Here is a 21,615-nt window from a genome sequence, read left to right as displayed (position 1 = left end):
AAAGTGAATGATTGGGGATGCACTCTCTCTGATGCAAACCAAAGCTGTCGGCAGTTGATTTCAACCGTTGAAATTTGTCGGGCAATGTTTGATCATTATGGGCTGAGAGGTTAAGTGTAAGATTATTGAGGGTAATACCTGATGGGCTAATCTTGCATCTGCCCATAGTCTTTGGGTTTTTATAAGGTGGTTTGATCCAGGGACCACTTAGTGTAAGTGTTGGGCCCATTAAGAGCCCATGGTGATGGGCTCAGGGGTTCACTGTCTCCTATAGTGAATTCGGCCAGGCCTTGTAACAGAGGCTAGGCTGAACCCATGTGGTTGATGTGTAGATCAATGTTTGGGTCCCACGCCATACAAGGATACCCAACTGAGCAGCAGTTTGGAGGCCGAATGAGCACATAAACTTAATGGGCCTAAAGCCCAATTCGAACTGGTTTAATTTGATTAATTAAAAAGGGGCGGTTCTAGGATTTAGATCAGTAGATAGGATAGGGATAACTCCCTATCCACTCAGAGAGTCCAAATCCAAATAAAGATTTGGATCAGGAAACTCCTAATGAGATTAGGAGGGCTGATCTTGATCTATAAATAAGGGATTATCCTTATCTCTTAAAGAGAGTCCAGATCCAAATAAGGATTTGGATTAGGAAACTCCTAATAGGATTAGGAGGACCTCTCTTTAAGGCTATAAAAGGAGAAAGGGGGCGAACCCCAGTTCACTCAATTCTGATTACAGACACAAGAGAGAAGACAATTCCAGTAAGACTGACGCCATCTTCTGCTCTTGCCTTCTCCTCCTGCTGCCGCCATTGCCAGTTCGTTCTCCACCTGTAGGAGCGATCAAGAAATGTTCTTGATATCAGTTTTTGGTGAAAAACTTATCTGAAGTCGTGCTCACTCACCCTCCATCAAATTCTTGCTGAAGAACCACCTGCTGATTCTACTCCACCCTACACTGTGTCATCTTCAGTGGGAGTAGTCTTTGGCATTTTCCTTGGGCGTGAACACCTTCATTGGGAGTTACTGTTACTCTGTATCAGGTATATCCCTCTCGTACCTTTTGGTTTCAGATCTGGTCCGATTTAGGTTTAAGATTGATCATTGAAAATGCAGATTTTCTAAAACAGGGAATATGATTCCCACATGGGAGAGAGAAATTTTTGAAATTTCGCCCTACCTACTTACAGGGTTCGGCTATCCATATGATGGATCTCTCATCCCATCAGATTCACTGAAAACTCATTGGTTTACCTACTGATATTTCTATTTGCTTAAAGTAATTTCAGATGGTCCAATGCTGAGAATTGGGATACATCAGAATCTTTGCAAATCATCTATACATGATCAGCATATAGAAAAGAATTTTCAATGTTAAACTAGTACAGGAATCATAATTCTTTTTATTTTTCTTTTTTTTACCAATAACAAAAATAATTTATTAGAAGACAAGAAAGAAGAAAGCATAGACAACCCTCTAAGTCGTTTCTTGTTTCTCTACCCTAGCAGGACTGTACCAAAAGGTCAACAAAATTTGGAAGCCATTTAAATGAAATGTTCACTTTGGTAGCAAATGGTACCAATTCCCTGACATGATGATGCAAACATTGAAGGGCATCCAAATGAATAGAAATTACCCTATTACTCAGCTCAATCATAACCTAAGGACTAGGGAGTACATCAGCCCAAGGCCTCAGAATAAGGGCAAAATCTCCACTTTAATAGCATCACCAACACTAGTAGGTTTACAATACCAAAACAATCTATCCACCATAGCCTCTAAAATGGCCCATGGTTCACAAGTTAGAAACCATCAAGGTTGAACTTAATAGCTCCATTCTCTTAAGGACTTCAGTCTTTATTTAGACATTTTGAGGCAAATTTTAGTTGGTTCCTTCACCTGAGTGGCCTATTGATTTCTATATTAGCAAGCTTTTTCTTGTAAACAAATTTAAGGAAATTTCTAGCTAGTTTTGCTCTATAAATAAAAAATCTGATTAATTAACCTACCCCCCACTCTGTACCTTATTATCACAGAGGTGTAGGGTGTGTCAGAGGAATTTGAGATAAACCATATCCCTGATCTTCCACCATGTTAATGTAAACCTATCCTTCTAATTATACCAAAATCATATTTTCATATATGTGGATATTCCAAATCCTGCTGCCGATCCATATTTAAGCATGTCTAGCTGCATAAAATTATATTTCAACATATTCTTCTTAATTGTGATGTGTGTTCATCATTCAGGTGTGACCGTGTTCTTGCATTTGGAAATGGAATGAGGCTATTGACTTATAAGAGGACTGAGCAGATGCTTTCTGACCATCGGCCTGTGACTGCCATTTACATGGCTGAGGTTGAGGTCTTCTGTCACAAAAAGCTACAAAGAGCTCTTACATTGACAGATGCAGAGCTAAAAGCTGAGGAAGTTATGACAGATATAGAGGTTAACAGTGGGATGAACCGTTCAAGATTTGGAGAGGTAAATATCTTTTAATATATTAGCATGCTCAAAGAAATGACGGAATATTCCTAAGCTCCTAAGCAATCAAAGTTGTTTCTTCCTGAACCCCAGTTTGTTGAATATTTGAAGTATGTCCTTTGTTTTCTCTATATGATAATTTGTTGGTTTCAACCAAAAAAATTTGTTTGCTGGTAAGATATTAGTGTTATTTCTAACCATGTCCATTTTATTTGGAATAGATGATCAAGATTCATTCTGTTATCCCCCCTCCCCCCAACATCATCCTTGGTCCCAGACCAATGAATAACATGGTAATAATTTTGTACAAAAAACCTTTAACGTGAATTCAATTATCAAAAAAAAAAACAACTAATTTTGTACAAAGATACCTAGAAGAGAAAAAAGGGATAAGAAGAAGATCAAACTTACTAGGGCAAGCTACTAGCACTGTAAATAACATTTGTGTCCTTTCCTATGAGACTCTCAAATAAAGTAATAATTACTTAAATGGAATGCACATCCAATTTTTCATAAGTACTAGATTATGACTATTTGTTTATCAATTTCTGAATTACTGAAATGTAAAGATGCATTATAAAACAAAATATAATCACATTGTTATATACTTTACATGTTGAATAAGTTATAAAATTACATATTAATAAGATCTAAAATTGAGACATGACTCCATGCCAACTCCACTCCAGCCTTGTGCCAAGGTGAGTAAAAAATCTACATCAAAGAGTTGATCTCCAATCTAAGAACCAAGAATCAGATCTGGCAATTTGTATCCATTTGAGTTCTAGCTCAACTTCATGATGGTAGTTCTTGTTCCATGCGTGGATCTTTCTGTAACTATGATAAGGCCAATGTTGTTACTCGTTTCTAAACACAACCTCTCTCTCTCTCTCTCTCACACACACACGCACACACGCACATTGTCAGGTTTCATTCTCACTATTGATATATATTGTTTCCTTTCTGGTGTAGGATATATAATTCAGAACATTATACAGAACGAAACTCTTAAGATATACATACTCGGGGTAGCGAGTGGTTTCCTTGACCCCCAGAGTTCTTACATCTGTTATTCATTTTTATACCCATTCTTTGTTATGATCATCATGCTACAGAAGGTGTTATGTTATTATCTTAAATGTGTATATATAAATGCCCACAAAACTATTGAAGTAAATTCATTGACAAATGGCATCCAGTGTGTTGTCAGTTGTCTCAACATGTATGTTTGTATTGAATATGATGTGACATCTCAATCTCAGGCTATCATCTCAACCTTTTTTTTATGTGTTATCCTCGCCATTTGCGTTAGAAATATGTTTTGTTCAACCTAATCAAGTTGCACGTTTACAAGCCAAAAGATCTGTCTTCTTTCAGGCAAGAAAATGCCTGGAGGCAGCCTAAAAGCATACAAACAATTGAAGTGTATTCCTCCAGCGTAGAGGTGTACACTACTTGCAGCCTAAAGGTGTATGAGGCGTACACTTCCGTTATATATTAATATAATCCAGAGAATGCAAACTCCCCAAATTTGTTTATTATAGTATTATTAGAATGGCATTGTACTTGTTTTAGCAAGGAAAAGACTTGATAAAATAGAGAAAGCATCGAAATGTTTTGCTTTCAAAGGTCACAGTTTTTTAGGGTGGTTTTCTTCTTGGTCTTGTTGAGAAAGGGTATTATTCTTGTGGAGTTTGAAGTGGGTTTGATTGTGCTGGCTTTGAGGTTGTGTTTGGTTTAGGCTGCTTGGGGTTATTGGTTGTGGGGCTTTGTTCTAGGTGGATTGTTGGGCTTTTGGGTTTCTGCTGTTTTTTTTGTTGAGGTGCATTTGGGTTGAAATTCTTGTTTGGGAGTTGAAGTTTGTTTTTTCCTTCTCGTTTGAAGTGGGTTTGATTGTGCTGGCTTTGAGGTTGTGTTTGGTTTAGGCTGCTTGGGGTTATTGGTTGTGGGGCTTTGTTCTAGGTGGATTGTTGGGCTTTTGGGTTTCTGCTGTTTTTTTTGTTAAGGTGCATTTGGGTTGAAATTCTTGTTTGGGAGTTGAAGTTTGTTTTTTTCTTCTCTTGAGCAACTTTTGATCACTCTCCTTTGTACTTCTTTTTCTTTTGATAAATTTTATTTTATTATCAAAAAAGTAGAACTCCATTGTATAGATTTGCTTGTTCGCAGCCGGCAGCTCCACCCCCCCCCCCCCCCCACCTGTGCCCTAGACCTCAAAAAAAAAAAAAAAAAAAAAAGAAGAAAAAAAAAGGAAAGAAAAGAGCATCTACACAACACTAATACCTCCTTGATCCCCACCACATAAGCCCATAACTACCTCCTTGTGCTCTACATATGATCCCAACCACATAAGCCCATAACAAAAACATACAGAACATCTACACCACTAATACCTCCTTGTGCTCAAGCTCTCTAAACTACACATCATGCCTATGCGTTTTAAAACATTGAATCTATGTTACTCTACTAGTAATTGCTTCGTGCTAATTTTTCATTCTCCTTGAAGATTAAAAGAGCAGAAATCAAAAACAGGCTAGTTCAGGGCCTCTGGAATTTTTCCATTTGGAATCTATAAAATTGACTTGGGAGAAAAAATTTACATTACCCCTCCATTTTCACAACTAACATAGTCTCAATTCTTACAACAATAAGGCAGACTAGAGATTATTTAAAATTGAAACGCTGAATCATGCTAACTTTTGGCCCAAGGAATGCATTGGGAAGAGGGGAGGAGGTTCTGCTAATTTGCTTTACTGATGGTTCTGGGCTGTTCTATAATGTTCTCATTGGGACATGATTTTTCATTAGTAGCAATATTTTTCCATATAGACATTATTTCGGGACATGTTGATGCGCTTCTTCTACAGAACAATGCAAAGATTAATTGTGAAACCATCAATTTGTATTTGGGAACAGTGTTTCTGCATACCACAATCAGATCTCTCACATGACATGATCTATCATTTAATCAGAGAAACTGAACACTATTTCTGAAGAAACATATAAAACAATGCCAAATCAACAGAATTTCTACTGAAGGCGTCCTCAGAATTTTATATTTCTGAAGAAATATAAAATATGTATTGTTTCATAACATTATGAATCATTAATTTCAGCACTGAACAAGCAGTCTTTCAGGCATGCATTTTAAGGTATGTCTGTTCAACTTTCAACTATAAACAGATTCAAATAACAGTTGTATGCCAATTTCATTAACCCAAAATGTTTCACAGTAGAAATATTATAAGTACTAATACAATAGCTTAATGGGTCCTGCATTGTATGGGTGGAGAATAATATATATATTGGTATTTAGGATCAATTTGAAAAGAGTACAAATACAAATACAAATATGTATAATATAAACAAAGTTTACAATATAATATACAAGATTTTACACTGTACATATTTATTTATACTCTTTCCAAGTTGAGCCTTATTAACAACAATAGTATTGTTAATTAGTTCCAATTTTTTGTAATTTTTCAATTTCGTTTAATTTCATATATAAATTAAATAATTGTATACATCAAAATATAGAATAAAATTTTGTTTCCAGTTCCTTATTTATCTTGTTAATTTATTTTAACCTTTTCATTATTTTTTTTTTCAATTTTCTAAGAAAAGTCGTACCACCTATGGCTCAGCACGGCACAGCACAGGCCCACTAGCCTAGTGCCGGGCTTCCCTTGTGAGGGGTTCTGGACCAGGCAGTGTGGATCGTGCTGGCCCACATTAAACAGGGGATAGTAGCCACTAGCCACCTCCTAGTGGTTTGGGTAGCACTCATGGAACCAAAGAAAAAAATAATAAATTGATCAATTACATGTCATGTATTAGAATTTGTTTGTCTGTCACTAATTATCAATATTAAGACTTTTGGTCTATTGGCAAAATAAGTAACACACTAACACTCACTTCACGAGTCTGGATCTGTTCCGATAAAACATATTCAACAAGCTTTGCTACGAAGGTATGTTTTCCAATGTCTAAAAGAGCCCAGAGGTTTAAAAACTGAGAAACAGGGGAGCATCTTACCCCATATGTTTTTGGTTTTTAATTTCTGCATACAAAAACCAATGGGACCTGCCCTAATTAACCATTAATTGCCCCCAACCTTTATTTGACGAAAACCCAATTTTGTTGCTCCGTGGCCAACGCTAGACTGATGAGAGTCTGAAAACGACAAGTTCCAAATCTTTCCTTTTTCATTGCCTTAAACAACCGAAGTAGTCGCCCAAAGTAAAAAACAAAGAACTTTTCTTAATGGCCGCCGATGCAAATGGGTCGGTTTTGGCTTCCTCTGCATTCAAAAACCAACCAAGACCTGCCCTGTTTCGCTACTATGGTTGTTGTGTCGAGCAACCACTGTAGCGCAAACCGGGTCAAGATGATGATGGTCTTGGTCGGATCCTGGATATCCCGACCCAAATCCGTTTCAGCATCCACATTTTTTTTACATTTGTGGTTTTATTAAATAATAATAATAATAATAATTGTATTTTTTTAAATAACAGTAATTGCAATAATAATTATAAATATTAGTTAATTTTTGGAATAATAAATTTTCAACCATTTATTTCTGAAATTTTGTTTAAATACAATAATTTACTAATTAATTAAAGAAAAATCTATAATGCCCAAAAGATATGGTATGGAAGAGTTTTGACCAATCATAACCCACCAATGAATTTTGATAAATAACATCTTATTTGCTATCACATTTATGATTTTAGTTTATTTGTAGTTGTTTTTGGAATATATATATATATATATATATATATATATATATATATATATATATATAATAAAAATAATAAATATTAAATAACAACAAATGACATTAATTTTTTATAATTTTACACTAATTTATGATGATTTTCAACAATTAATTATTAAAACCAGAAAATAAGAGTAAATTACAATAAGGAATTAAATATTAAGTAACAATAAATTACACTAATTTTTGATAATTTCACACAAAATAACAGTAAATTACAATAAAAAATAAACATTGAATAACAATAAATTACACCAATTTTTTTATAATTTTCAATAATTAGCGATTAAAAATAAGAAAATAACAGTAAAATACAATGAAAGATTAAATATTAAATAACAATAAATTATACTAATTTTTGATAATTTTGAAAAAATTAATATTTAAATATCTGACAATAACAATAAATTACAATAAAAAACTTAATATTAATTAGCAGTAAATTGCACCAATTTCTGATAATTTTCAATAATTTACGATTAAAAATAAGAAAATAACAGTAAAATACAATGAAAACTTAAATATTAAATAACAATAAATTACACTTTTTTACTAATTTTCAATAATTAATGTTTAAAAATAAGAAAATAATAGTAAATTGCAATTAAAAGTGAAATATTAATAACATTATATGAAACTAATTTCTGATTATTATTGTAATAAATATGCTTAGCAGCAATTATTAATTAATGGATTCGACTATGATATGGAAAAGATATGACATCCCTATAATTTAATATGTATTATTATTGATGAGAGTCGAATTGACCTTTAACAAATTGCGACACATGACGACATGAGGGACACTTAACAACACCTCAGAGGAGCTCAAATTCTGTGGATCCTCGGGTTCACAGGAAACATGCACCTGTGAATGAAATGTGAGCACGTCACCTTATTAAGTTAACAGGAATTTAATGGAATTGTTCTGTTAAAGCTGGTCCAACCAGCCACTAAAAGACGAAAAAGTGAAAAACGACAACCTCCTCCATTCGAATTCTCCTCTCACCGTGTCTCAGCATCAAACCACAGCAACCAAGTTGGGAGACTGATGATTGGTGATGGGCGACAAAATCATCATCATCTTCTCTTCTTGTCACAGAGACAGAATTGAAGTGTAGGATATGTAGGTAGAAAAAAAAAATCGGAAAACAATGAAGAAAAAGGCCAGAATCAATCGGAACACTCGCTCTTGCCTTGCCACCGACATATTAGCTAATTTCATGCATCATGACATCATTGTTTTATGGTCTAGTATTCAGACTTTCAGGTAATCTTTCGCTACCAACTTCTATGTGTCAGGATCAGATCGATTATAATCCAAACTTCATGTAATTGTGCTACAGCCGATTGCTTTTTGGATTATTCAGTCATAATTTCAAGTGTTTAAATATTCTTGGAAAATCTACATGTACTAAGGATTGGGGAATTCTTCAAAGATATTAGAAATGAGGTTTAACTGTGTAGTTTTGATTTTTTTTTTTTAATTCAGGGAATAAGAGAAATCAAGAAATGAAGGTAATGAGAACAACTAATTTTTTTAACTATCCTTGGATGGATTTTCTTTCCTAATACCTCAAGTAGCAATTCGGTTTTATTCATGCTTTCCTTTACTCCCCCTCAAATGTCAAAGCTCAGCCTACTTTAATGATCTTAATTTTGAAGGTTAGGCATACTTTACTCCGATAGCAATTGGTAGCGGTTGATTCCTGCCGTCGGATCAGACAGAGGGTGTTGGGGTTCTGGGACACGGCCTTAAGATTTTAGAGGATTGTTGTCAATAAAAATGAGAAAAAGAATAAGAAAAAGGGAAGAAGAAGAAGAAAGAAAGTGGAGGAGAAAGAGAAGAAGAAGAATTTATCGTCAATCTCTGGTTGTCAGTTGATGTCTCACACTGAACATCGATTGTTGTGGTGGCCGGTGGTCTAGTTACAGTATGTTGAGACTTGAGAGGAGACAGGATCTGCTACTCACACTTGGGCGCTTCACATACACATCCATGTGCATTCAGAATATCTCCCGTGAATAATAACTTAAAAGTACGGAAAATATTCCCAATATATGATAGGATATGCGTCTGAAGCACATGTGAGGCACCGTCTGTGAGGAGCAGATCCGATCTCACTTGAGAGAGAGTGGAAGGGGAATTCGATTGAGAGAGGGAAGTATTATTGGATTTTACTACTTTTTTGTCTTTTAGTGACTGGTTCAACCAGTTAGACCATTATTAACCGAACAGGCCCGTCAAACTCCTGTTAACTTGCCAAGAGAACGTATTCAGTTTTCATTGGTAGGTGCACGCTTCTGTGAACGAAGGGTCCACAGGATTCGTGCTCACCTAGGCTCCCAGTGATAGAACGACCCGATGTACCCAGTAACAGTCGAGTTACGACTTACGACAAGCTCGAGCTGGGTTACACTCTAAAGACACGTGTCCAACCAATTATACCTCTGACGTTAAAGGCACACATCCAATTTGCACCACCCTAACCGCTAACTGTCACTTGCAGCACAGAGCACTTCCCAAGCATTCTGGGAAGTGCCACTCGAACTATTACATTTTTGAAATGTACTTTTCAAAAAGGAAATCTTTGATTAAGATATTTATATTGGAAAATATAATATTATAATTTTTGAAATTTTGGAAAAAGAAATTATTGATTAACATATTTTGAAAAATAAAAGATAAATTAGTGTAATTTTATGAATAGATTTTTTGATAACAATTTAAAATTATATTTCAATAATGTTTTTTCTGTAAAGTATTCAAAAGTAAAATAAATTATTTAATTAAAATTTAAAAGTAATATTTAAAATTACACAAAAGTAATAAATTTTTCAAAATTTTCATAAAATTACATTTTGGAAAATGAAAAATAATCTAATGTACTTTTGGAAATTGAAAATTTTGTGTAATTTTCATTGTAATTTTTAAAAAATAACATTTTGCAATCTCTAGCCAAATTATTTTTCACATTTTCAAGAAATTATTTTGAAAAACTATAATTTGAACAAATAATTAAACAAATTATTTCAGTTACATAAATTAGTATATATATCCTTTTGATCTTTTTTTTCATCAATTTGGACATAGAATTTTCCCGTGCATCACACAAATCCCCACTAGTTCTTCAATAAGGACCTTCACCTTTCATGGTGGTGTTTCTTGTCCTTGCAAAAAACCAAAGCACTTCTCTAGTGAAGCATCAAAGTTGACTTTTATCTCATTAGCATAGGACTCCATTGAGCAAGAAGAATACTTCCTGGTTTAGGAGGGTGGGTATCCAACAAACCGTGTATTTTAATGTATTCAACACATGCCATCATAACCTTCTCTAAGATGATCATAGGTGGTAGACCAGAGGATTGAGTAGGATTGAGCAAGCATTTTCTATTCTTGCAGATACTCCAGATGATTGAGAAAGCATTTTCTACAATAGAGAGTCATAAGCTAAGACTAGTTGAGGTCTTGAGCCCAACCCAACCATCGTGACTAGGTCTTGAGTAGTGGTGTAAATCGAGTTGTATTGCCCATGGCTCGGCATGACCTGACCTGAATTTGGACTGGCATGGCACGACACAATGGCACGTGGTCCGTGCTAGGTCCAGAACAATGGTCTGGGTCGTGTTGGGCCTGAGGTTCTAAGTCTAAGGGCTGACATGGTGTGTCTTGCCACCCGGGGCCCATGTGCCAACACGGCCCAGCCCATGGGCCTGTAGTGGGCCACACTCAGCCCACCCAATGAACTAGTTGCCCAACGGTTAGTTTCACCTTTTTGGGGGCTTTTATAAAAATACCCTTTCAACAACTATAAATAGTTATGTAGGAGGGTATTTATGTATTTTGGTTTTGGGGGGAGAAAGGATAACACAAATGCCCCCAATAGCTATAAACCAAAGCACTTCTCTAGTGAAGCATCAAAGTTGACTTTTATCTCATTAGCATAGGACTCCATTGAGCAAGAAGAATACTTCCTGGTTTAGGAGGGTGGGTATCCAACAAACCGTGTATTTTAATGTATTCAACACATGCCATCATAACCTTCTCTAAGATGATCATAGGTGGTAGACCAGAGGATTGAGTAGGATTGAGCAAGCATTTTCTATTCTTGCAGATACTCCAGATGATTGAGAAAGCATTTTCTACAATAGAGAGTCATAAGCTAAGACTAGTTGAGGTCTTGAGCCCAACCCAACCATCGTGACTAGGTCTTGAGTAGTGGTGTAAATCGAGTTGTATTGCCCATGGCTCGGCATGACCTGACCTGAATTTGGACTGGCATGGCACGACACAATGGCACGTGGTCCGTGCTAGGTCCAGAACAATGGTCTGGGTCGTGTTGGGCCTGAGGTTCTAAGTCTAAGGGCTGACATGGTGTGTCTTGCCACCCGGGGCCCATGTGCCAACACGGCCCAGCCCATGGGCCTGTAGTGGGCCACACTCAGCCCACCCAATGAACTAGTTGCCCAACGGTTAGTTTCACCTTTTTGGGGGCTTTTATAAAAGTACCCTTTCAACAACTATAAATAGTTATGTAGGAGGGTATTTATGTATTTTGGTTTTGGGGGGAGAAAGGATAACACAAATGCCCCCAATAGCTATATAACAGCAAGTCTGGGGGCATTTTGGGTAAAGTGATAAATAACTTTACAATGACCAAAATATAAATACCCCTCCCAACAACTAAAAACAACTAATTTATAGGGTATTTTGGGCAATTGAATTATTTTCAATTTCTATAAATAACCCTATCCTCCACCATGACACTACACTTGATGTTTCACCTGAAGCAAATGATCTAAGTCAAGAACAAATGAACAATAAGAGAAAATGATGAAGTCAATATTTTTTGTATACTCAATAGTTGTATATCATTTTTGCAAATTATTGTAGTTTTTTTAAGTTTATTTTATTCATTTGATATTTTTAATAACGTAATTTTTTATTTTCAATTTGTAACTATATTGTATTTTTTATATTTTATTAATTTCATTTTCCAATTTTCATATTTCATTCATCCGGCCACGTGTCGTTTTACACCTCTAGTCTTGAGCAAGCCTAGCCCCCATATAAAGCCCGAAGCCCGGCTAGAAAATTGAAAAATATATATTTTTTTCTTTTTTTACTCAATAAAAAACTACTTTGCTTATATTAAAAGACCTCAAAACCCAAAAATAATAAAAGATCTCACTATGACATGAAAAATGAGAAGAGGAACAAAGAAAATAACATATATATTTTTATTATATAAATACATTTTTTGCTTTATAACATATTATCAAGTCGGGATTGGGCTGGGCTTTGAGAAAGCTCCAGACCAACCCAAAAAAGTCAAGCCCAATGTTTTGGGCCTGAATCCAAGCCTACATGACTAAATTCATGTTCAAACCTAACTTAGAATGGGCCAAATTGGGCCAACCCATGAATAGGTCTATTCATCCATGTTTTTTAAAACTTCGTCCTCCTTTTGTTTTCCTTTTGAATATTGTCTCCCATTTTTCTAAATTAATAGATCTTCTTTTTTTCATTTTTTCCCATAGAAATTCTCTTTGTTTTTTATTTATGTTATCCACCATTGATTGTAGTAGTTTGAACAATCTCATTAGGAAAAGAAGTACCATTCCAATAGCTACCTTTAACAGAGCGACTCTTCCAACTAGAGTGTTTTTTTTTCCAAATAGCTAGTTTCTTCTTGATATTCATTTCTAATCTTTTGAAGGTGTCTTTTGTCACTCTCCCCTTAATGATTGGACATCCTAGACACATGTCTCTTTTTTCTCAATAAGAATCCTTAAGATGTTCGAAATAATTCTTTGGTGTCTTCTTGAAGATTGTTTGAGAAAAAATGGATGACTTGCCACAATTTAGCTTTTGTCCAAGGCTTGAGCACAATTTAGCTCCTATACTTTATTTCCATTTTCCAAAGAAGCCTTGGGGAAAATGAAACAATCATCTACAAATTGGAAAATTAGAATGGAGGGTCCACTCCTGAAAGTGTGAAAACCCAGCCAATATTTCCCTCTCTCATTTTTACTGCTTATTAGACTACATAAGACTTCACTATAGAAAACAAAGAGATAGGGAGATAGTGGATTTCCTTGTCTCATTCTCCTCCTGTTTGTTTAAATTTTAAAAGTTTTTGTGGATGATCCATTGATCAAAACCTGAAAGGATACTATAGTAACACATTGCATCACCCAATTGATCCATTTATCATGGAAACCAAACTTTGTAATATTTTTTTATAAATTTCCATTCTAGCATGTCATACGCCTTTTCTATATCAATCTCGTAGGCCATCAGCCCGTTTTTTTTCTTTCTTCTTCCTCATTGTATTTATCATCTCATGAGCAACTAATATGTTGTTAGTGATTTAGGTCATGTTTTGTTCAATTCTCATTCTTCTTCATTCTTACCCGAAATGAAATTCTAAAATGGACAAGAATGGATAAAAATAGGCAGAATGAGAAAATATTGCTATGAACCAAACACTTTTTTCCTAAAAATGAATTCTTTTCAAAATGACAAGCGTCCTATATTGTTCGTTTTCATTCTTCAAAAAAAAAAAAAACAAAAATTGTGCTTGTATTCATAAACCGCCAACCTAGGTCTCCAAAACTGTTGCCATAGATGTTTTGCAAAAGTGCTTTTATAAAAGTAATTTCGTAGGTGTTTTTGTAAAAAGTACTTCCATAAAAGTACTTTCATAAAGTACTTCCATAAAAGTACTTTTTATTAAAGTGTTTTCATAAAAATACTTTTATATAAGTATTTTTATAAAAGTGCTTTTATAAAAGAGCTTTTGTAAAAATGCTTTCACAAAAGTACTTTTTATATAAGTACTTTTATAAAAGTGTTTTTATAAAAATGCTTTCACAAAAAGTGATTTAATGTAAAAGTGCTTTCATAAAAGTAATTTTTAAAAGTGCTTTTGTAAAAGTACTTTACTTTCACAAAAGTACCTTTCATAAATTTACTTTTATAAAAGTGATTTCGTAAACGCTCTTTCATATAAAAGTACTTTTATAAAAGTGATTTCATAAAAATACTTTTTGTGGAAGTACTTTTGTAAAAGTAAATATCTATGGCAGCAGTTTTGTAGGCAGAGTTCTCTCAAAGAATGAAAATGAGCAAAATGGGGCATGATTATTTTTCATATTGCATGCTACTCAATTTTTATGCTATGGGGCTGATTTTTCATTCTAAAAAGAATGTGGCCCATGACAGGAATTTTATAATCAAACACTAATATTATTCATTCTTGCCCATTCTTATCTAGAATGAGCAAGAATTAAAAAAAAATGAGGCCCATAACAATAAACAAAACATGGTCTAATCTCCATGGGACAAATACACTCTGGTATATCATTAAGAAGGGCTTGATTATATTTACCAGAATTGTTACAATGATTTTGTAAATGATATTGTACAAACTAATAGATCTGTAATTTCCCACCTCTAGAGAATTGGTCTTTAGTCTTTGGGATTAGAGCCAGGAAAGTAGGATTGTTTTATTTAAATGCCTTGTCATTCTCCCAAAATGAAAAATAAAAAAATAAAAATAAAAAAATAAGTTTTTACCGTCTCTTCAACCAATTGGCCATGGCCAATAATTTCTTTGTACTTCTAAAAAAACATTTGACCCATTTGATCCAAGGGCTTCTAAGTCCCCCTATTGAATTTAGTGCTTCCCATATTTCCTCCAAGGAGACCTCTTTAATTTTCATTTTGTTCCTCTAATATAGTACCCCTTTATCCCCTCCAGATCCTTGTCAATATTAGCAGTTTCCCCCTTCGTAAATCTATCTTCAAATTTTTCTCACAAAAAAAGTCGTTGATTTCTCTTACACCCGTAATCCACCTCCCATTATCATCTTTTGTTTTCATTATTTTGTTTTGACTCCTTCTAATTTTGTATTTTTATTACCCAAATTTAGCCAATTTATTCTCATTTTTTTCACCCAACGGATTTCTTCCCCTTTTGTAGAATCATGTTTTATTGTTTTTGGATTGTCATCTCCCCATTATTAACTATCTCTATCTTGTCTTGATTTAGAATTCATTCCTCCTCGGTGCTTTTTAATGATTCCATCAGATTTTTCTTTTTTTCATTATATTTCCAAAAATCTTTATACAGGTCTTAATATTATTAGCTGCTCTGTTTCTTTTTCTTTTTTTTTATTTTTTGTTAATTGTTAGACCTTTTGAGCCATCATCTCTTTTGCTCCAAGCAATTGTTATTATTCCCTCCAGGTCCAGGTTGTTACCCCATATAACTTCAAATCTGAAAGGCTTTTGGCCAAAGTCAACGTTTTGACCTGTACTCATCATCATGGGTATAATCAGAACTTAAGAAAGGCAGATTTTCAGTATTCTCCATAGAGTATTAACTAATGCTAGATTAATTTTTTCAAAAATTAATTTATTTCTCCATGTGAATTAATTTACTCCCCATAGTTTCTAATTCTAACAGATTACAGTCGTTTCTATTCTCCAGTTTATCATCTTGTGATCTAGCTGCATTGAATTCACCAAGACCAACCATGACAGAAGATTAGGAAGGGGGGAAGTACACAAATGTACCAAGCGATTGGTGTTTTAGCTGGTTTGTTTTAGCTATGACGCAGAATCAAATCCCGCAACCAGTACTTTGGAGAAAAAGGGTCAGAGGGAAGTTATTAATGGTGCATAGCACCGATTACCAAAAAATATAATAATAATTCAATTCTCCGCCAACTCAACTCCCCTAAAGTTTTTGACAATTATAAAAACCTCCCCTCAACTTTTACTTTAACAAAAACCTCCTCTGAACTTTTGAAAAACTCTACACATACCTCTCATCTATCATTGAACCAGACTGAATGTGTTCAATTGATGCATAACCATCCTACCCTTTTAAAGGATTATCAAGCCCTATTGTCATTCCCGCTAATTGAAGGATTCTCAAGCTCTATTAGTGTGTTGTAGATTCTCTTTTTCACATATAATTTAATTAAAATAATATTGATTTTAACTTGAAATAACCCATGTATCGTCCTTTTTCCTTTTCAGTCTCCTATAGTCAAGAAGAGAGGTAGCATTCAGCCACCACAGATTATTTTACCCCTCAAGTTTTACGTCTCCAGTTTCATCTTGATAACATGAAACTTGATCCACAACATGATAATGTAACCGCCTCTTTGTTTCTCCCTCAGCCTCACCCATTGCCACCCTCATCGGCCGCACAACAGTAAAATCTCCTTGGTCTCTCTCTCTCTCATACACACACACTCTCTGGTGTCGTTGCCACCATTGCAACCTCCTCCGACACTACTGCAACCGGTCATTCTATAAAACATAAGCTTGTATTTCAAAATTGAAATTTTATTAATACTTTGAGGAAACTATACAGTAACCATTGTTAGAAAAAAAAAAGCACCTTCTGACAATTGAAACAACAAATAAACAATAAAAATAATAAAATAATCACAAGACAATAAAGAGAGATAGTAAAAATAATTCGGCTAACCTTGTAGGTTATGGCCGATTGATGCTCTATTTATAATGGTAGAGTTTGGCCTACACTGGGATATACAAGAGATAAGAACAAGGAGGATATACATTATCTAGCTTAGGTGAGGGTTATCTAGGATAGAATCTATCTTGCACAAGGATTATAATTATCCTAGATAGGGTAGCTATCTAGAAGAGTCCACAAGATTTGGTGTCTTGAGAGAGATGGGCCTGGAGTCCACAGAGTCCATCGAGCTGGTGCATGGGCCCATGATCTTGTATGTTAACATCCCCCCGCAAGTTGAACGGGGCAACGTGAAGCTTGGACCGAAGGTGAGCAAATCATGTGGATGAGAGTGGCTTGTGAAGACATTGATTATTTGATCTATAGTAGGTATGTACCGAATGCGAAGCTTCTTCTAAGTGGTGAGATCCTGAAGAAAATGAAAATCCACTTCGACATGTTTGGTTCAGGCATGAAAGATAGGGTTTGCAGCCAAGTGAGTGGCTCCCATATTGTCGCACCAAAGGATTGGTGTGGGAGTGGAGTAGCCAATATCCTTGAGAAGAGACTGAATCCATAGCAATTCTGTTATTGTATTTGCAAGAGCCTAAAATTTAAATTTAGTGTTGGAGTGAGCTACTGTCTATTGCTTCTTGGAGCTCCAAGCAATTTGATTTGAGCTAAGATATATAGCATACCCGCCTATTGATCACCGATCGCCTACACAACTGGCCTAGTCAGCATCAGTGTAAGCAACTAATTGGCGAAGAATCCTCTTAACTATTGTCTAGTGCTCATCAGTGGGAGAGTGAAGAAACTGGCACACCTTATTAACAACAAAGGAGATATCCGGCCAAGTGATTGTAACATACTAAAGAGCTCTGACTGTGCTGCGATACTAGAGGTAGCCATCAGCGAACTTTCTGGTTTGACACCTTCTAAGTTGGTCCTTTGTAATAAGTCCAGGATGTATCTCTGTTGAGAAAGGTACAAACTACCAAAGGAGTGGTTTACCTTGATGCCAAAAAAATAGTAAAGAGGGCCTAAATCCTTCGTGGAAAAACCGAAGATAGAGAATGTAGGAAGCCATTAATGGATTCGGAGGAGTTGCTAGTTAGAATGATGTCATCAAAATATACCAAAAGCATCAATATGGTCTTGTCGAAGGTGAAAATAAAAAGAGATGGATCAGCCGTAGAGTTACAAAACCCCATCCGTTTAAGGACAGAGCTCAAACGAGAGTACCATGCTCGAGGAGCCTATTTCAGTCCATAAAGAGCCTTGCACAGTTTGTAGACATGAGTGGGACAAGTGGGATCAACAAACCCTTTGGGTTGATGCACATAAATGTCTTCATCAAGAAGGCCATGTAGGAAGGCATTATCTATATCCAACTGGTGCACCAGCCAATTGTGAGAGAGAGCAATAGAGAGAATCGTTCGTATAGTTACCGGTTTGACAATCGGACCGAAGGTGTCAAAATAATCAAGTCCAGGAACCTGATGAAAGCCTTGGGCAACAAGCCTAGCTTTGTAACGATCAATGGTGCCATTAGCCTTTTTCTTTATTTTGTAGATCCACTTAGTTCCGACAATGTTCATGGAAGGATCGTACGGAACTAAGCGCCATGCATCATTTTTAATTAGAGCCCGGTATTCTTTTTTGCATAGCTAATTGCCTATTTTCTAATTTAGTTGCTTGGCTGAAATTTTTGGGTTCTTGTTCCTCATTAGAGAGAAGAGTAAAAAGTGCTGAAGGAATAGGATACCTTGTGGCAAGTTGAGATCGAGGAAGAGTACCATCCATAGATCTGGTATGCATGGAGTGGGATCAAACAGGTGGGGGAACCGGATTGGTGTGATCCAACAACTCTTGAATGTTGTGGTATCGTTGTGGTTGACCAGATGAAGGTTGATCCGGAGAGGGTGTAGTCGAACTGGAGCTTGTCGCAAGAGGAGTAGGAGAGGACTGCTGCTGTAATGGTGGCGGATCTGAACTCCGTGAGATGGGTGCAAAAATGTAAACACCAAAGGGAGCGGTGGAGATGCTAGAAGCTGGTCCATCAATTCCTGGAAATGTGCTTTCATCAAATACAACATGGCAAGCAATAAACACATGCCCTAAAGGAACATGGAGACATCTGTACCCTTTGTGAGAGCTAACTATAGCCGATGAATATACATCTGAGGGAGCGAAACTATAGCTTGTTCTTGTTGTACAAGCGAAAAAAAAAAATATAGCAAACACACCCAAAATAGCGAAGCAAGGAATAGTCAGGTGTAGTTTGAAAGAGCTTTTCATAAGGGGACATACCATTTAGGACAACGATTGGCAGTCGATTGATCAAGAAAATTGTAGTTTTAGCCGCATCAACCCAGAAGGAGAAGGGGAGATTAGAGGAGGCCAGTAGAGACAAGGCAGATTCAATTACATGGCAGTGCTTCCGTTCAACAGAGCCATTCTGCTCATGCGTGTGAGGGCAAGTCAGTCAATGTGTGATGCCTTGAGAGTCGAGATACTTGGATATGGAACGATATTTTCTGCCCCAATCAGATTGAAATGCTTTTATCTTTGCATCAAACAGAACTTGTGCATGTCTCTTGAACTTAAGAAGTAATTCAAATTCATCTGATTTTCAAGCCATAGGATATATCCAAGAAAATTTGGAAAAATAATCTATAAAAATAACATAATAAGAAAATCCACTATTTGACTTTACAGGAGCAAGTACCCATACATCAAAAAAAAATTAAATCTAAAGGATGCTTGGACTGAGAACTAGAAGAATGCAAAGTTAACCTATGATTCCTACCCATCTAACACAACTCATAAACTGATTGACTAATAGTAGACCTATCAAATGGAAGACCAAATTTTGAAATAACCCGTTGTTCAATGTGCATAGCTACATGACCAAATCAAAGATGCCATCCATGAACAGATATTCGTTCTCCATCAAGAGCTTCTGGAGTGATTTGGACTGAAGACGATAAATTATATAAGCCTTCTCTACTAACCCCCCGAAGCAAGATTCCCTCGAATAATCCTTCGCATAGCAACAATCACGGTGAAACTCAAAAAATAGATCATTGTCTTTTGTAAATCGACTGACAGATAATAAGTTTTTGAAGATAGATGGAACATGGCAAATATCTTTCAAAGAAAAAGCACACTGATTAAACAACATAGAAGATGATCTAATGTGTTGGATGTTCAAACCTTGACCTGATCTGACTCAGTATATTCAGTACAATTTTGCAGATTATCTAGGTCTGGAGTCATGTGATGTGTGGCTCCTGAGTCCGGGTACCAGTTGATATCAAAACTACTGTCATTGTACAAGTTCTAATATTGAGGAGTACTGACACCTTCATGGAAGGCAGATGTCTCATTGTATGTGTTATCATTGGCAAAATCAAACACATATTTTGCTTTACGACATTGTAGAGCACTATGTCCAACTTTATTACAAATTTGGCAAATTATATTACTCTTACCTCCATGACCACTAGAGAATTGTTGAGGCTGATTTGGGAAAGATTGATGATTATACCATGGAGATCCACGACCACGTCCCCTCCCTCTATTATTATTGAAATTCGGTGAGAATTGTTGAGGAGGCTTCTAAGAGTTTCCTTTCTTGGGAGGTACACCAGCCAAATTTGCACTTCGAGGGTTAGAGACATGTGAAAGTTCTTCAAGCCAACTTTCATGATTAAGGAGGGCTCCCATAATGCCAGCAATGCCGAGATCTGTTGCATCTGGTCTATTGGTGAGAGTAGTGACTACTGATTCATATTCACTCCCTAGGCCAACAAGAATGTGAAATACTAGCTCTAATTTGAGAATAGGTTCAACAATTGTAAATAGGCTATCAACAATGGACTTAGCACATTGAATATATGTAGAAATGGGATATCAACAATGGACTTAGCATCTGGTCCATGAGATGATAGTGTTGCAGAATATGAAGGAACTAAGCACGCCATAACAAGTAGTTGTCACTTCCAAGCTTGATGGGTAGGTAGTGAGTGACATTTTGGATTGAAGGGAGTGAGCTGCTTGTTGTCGACCCACTGTTGGATGGTGCAAGACTGCTACTGTGAGTTCCTATTTCTGTTGACATGGCTCTAATACCAAGTTGAAATAGCAAATAAACAATAAAAATAATAAAATAATCACAAGACAATAAAAAGAGATAGTAAAAATAATTCAGCTAACCTTGTTGGTTATGGCCAATTGATGCTCTATTTATAATGGTAGAGTTTGGATTAGAGTGGGAATTACAAGAGATAAGAACAAGGAAGATGTACATTATCTAGGTTAGATATATATCTTGCACAAGAATTAGAATTATCCTAAATAATCTCAGATAGGATAGCTATCTAGAAGAATCCACAATGGTGTCATGAGAGAGATGGGCCTGGAGTCCACAGAGTCCATCGAGCTCGTGCTGAGCTAGTTGTACGTTAACATTCACTATAAACAATGGCTACAAAATAAAATTGTGTAGCAGATAGATCTGAACATGTCATTTCTCATCAAACTTTTGAAATTAGAGAACAAGGAAAATAACCATGGACTAGATTGATCTTGAGATTCCACGACGTTTTGCCACCAAATCAGATCACATGCCTTGTCAGAACCACTTCCTCAACATGAAAACCATAGATTTCGATGTTTCCATTTGCCGAGAGATTATCTCTTTGATTTTATAAGTAATCGTGAAGCAGGTCATCATTTTCTTCTTATTGATTTTGTCTGATAGCCGGTTTCTCATTCTCCTTTCTTTCTAAAATTGTTTTAGTTCGTTGGGCACAGTTCTCCTGCAACTTTGATCCGTTCATATACCATA

The 21,615-nt window shown here is 35.8% G+C and overlaps 1 protein-coding gene across 8 annotated transcripts in view; it reads left to right on the top strand.

Moving 5' to 3' along the window:
• LOC148876330 (type IV inositol polyphosphate 5-phosphatase 3-like) overlaps nucleotides 1-3,772 on the top strand; it is a 60,148-nt gene extending 56,376 nt beyond the window's left edge. For all 8 annotated transcript variants that reach the window (XR_016105829.1, XM_088966631.1, XM_088966629.1 and 5 more), the window contains 2 exons: nucleotides 2,252-2,486; nucleotides 3,459-3,772. Coding sequence is in view for 7 of the 8 variants with exons in the window: in XM_088966631.1 (XP_088822757.1) it covers nucleotides 2,252-2,486; nucleotides 3,459-3,467 (244 nt within the window). In the remaining variant the exon portion in view is untranslated. The remainder of the gene's footprint in view (nucleotides 1-2,251; nucleotides 2,487-3,458) is intronic.
• The last annotated feature ends 17,843 nt before the right edge of the window (nucleotides 3,773-21,615 follow it).

The sequence above is a fragment of the Nelumbo lutea genome, chromosome 1, assembly GCF_056320005.1.
Source record: "Nelumbo lutea isolate HS-2025 chromosome 1, American lotus-T2T, whole genome shotgun sequence".
NCBI classification, from domain to species: Eukaryota; Viridiplantae; Streptophyta; class Magnoliopsida; order Proteales; family Nelumbonaceae; genus Nelumbo; species Nelumbo lutea.
This window is presented reverse-complemented; position numbering and strand designations above follow the sequence as displayed.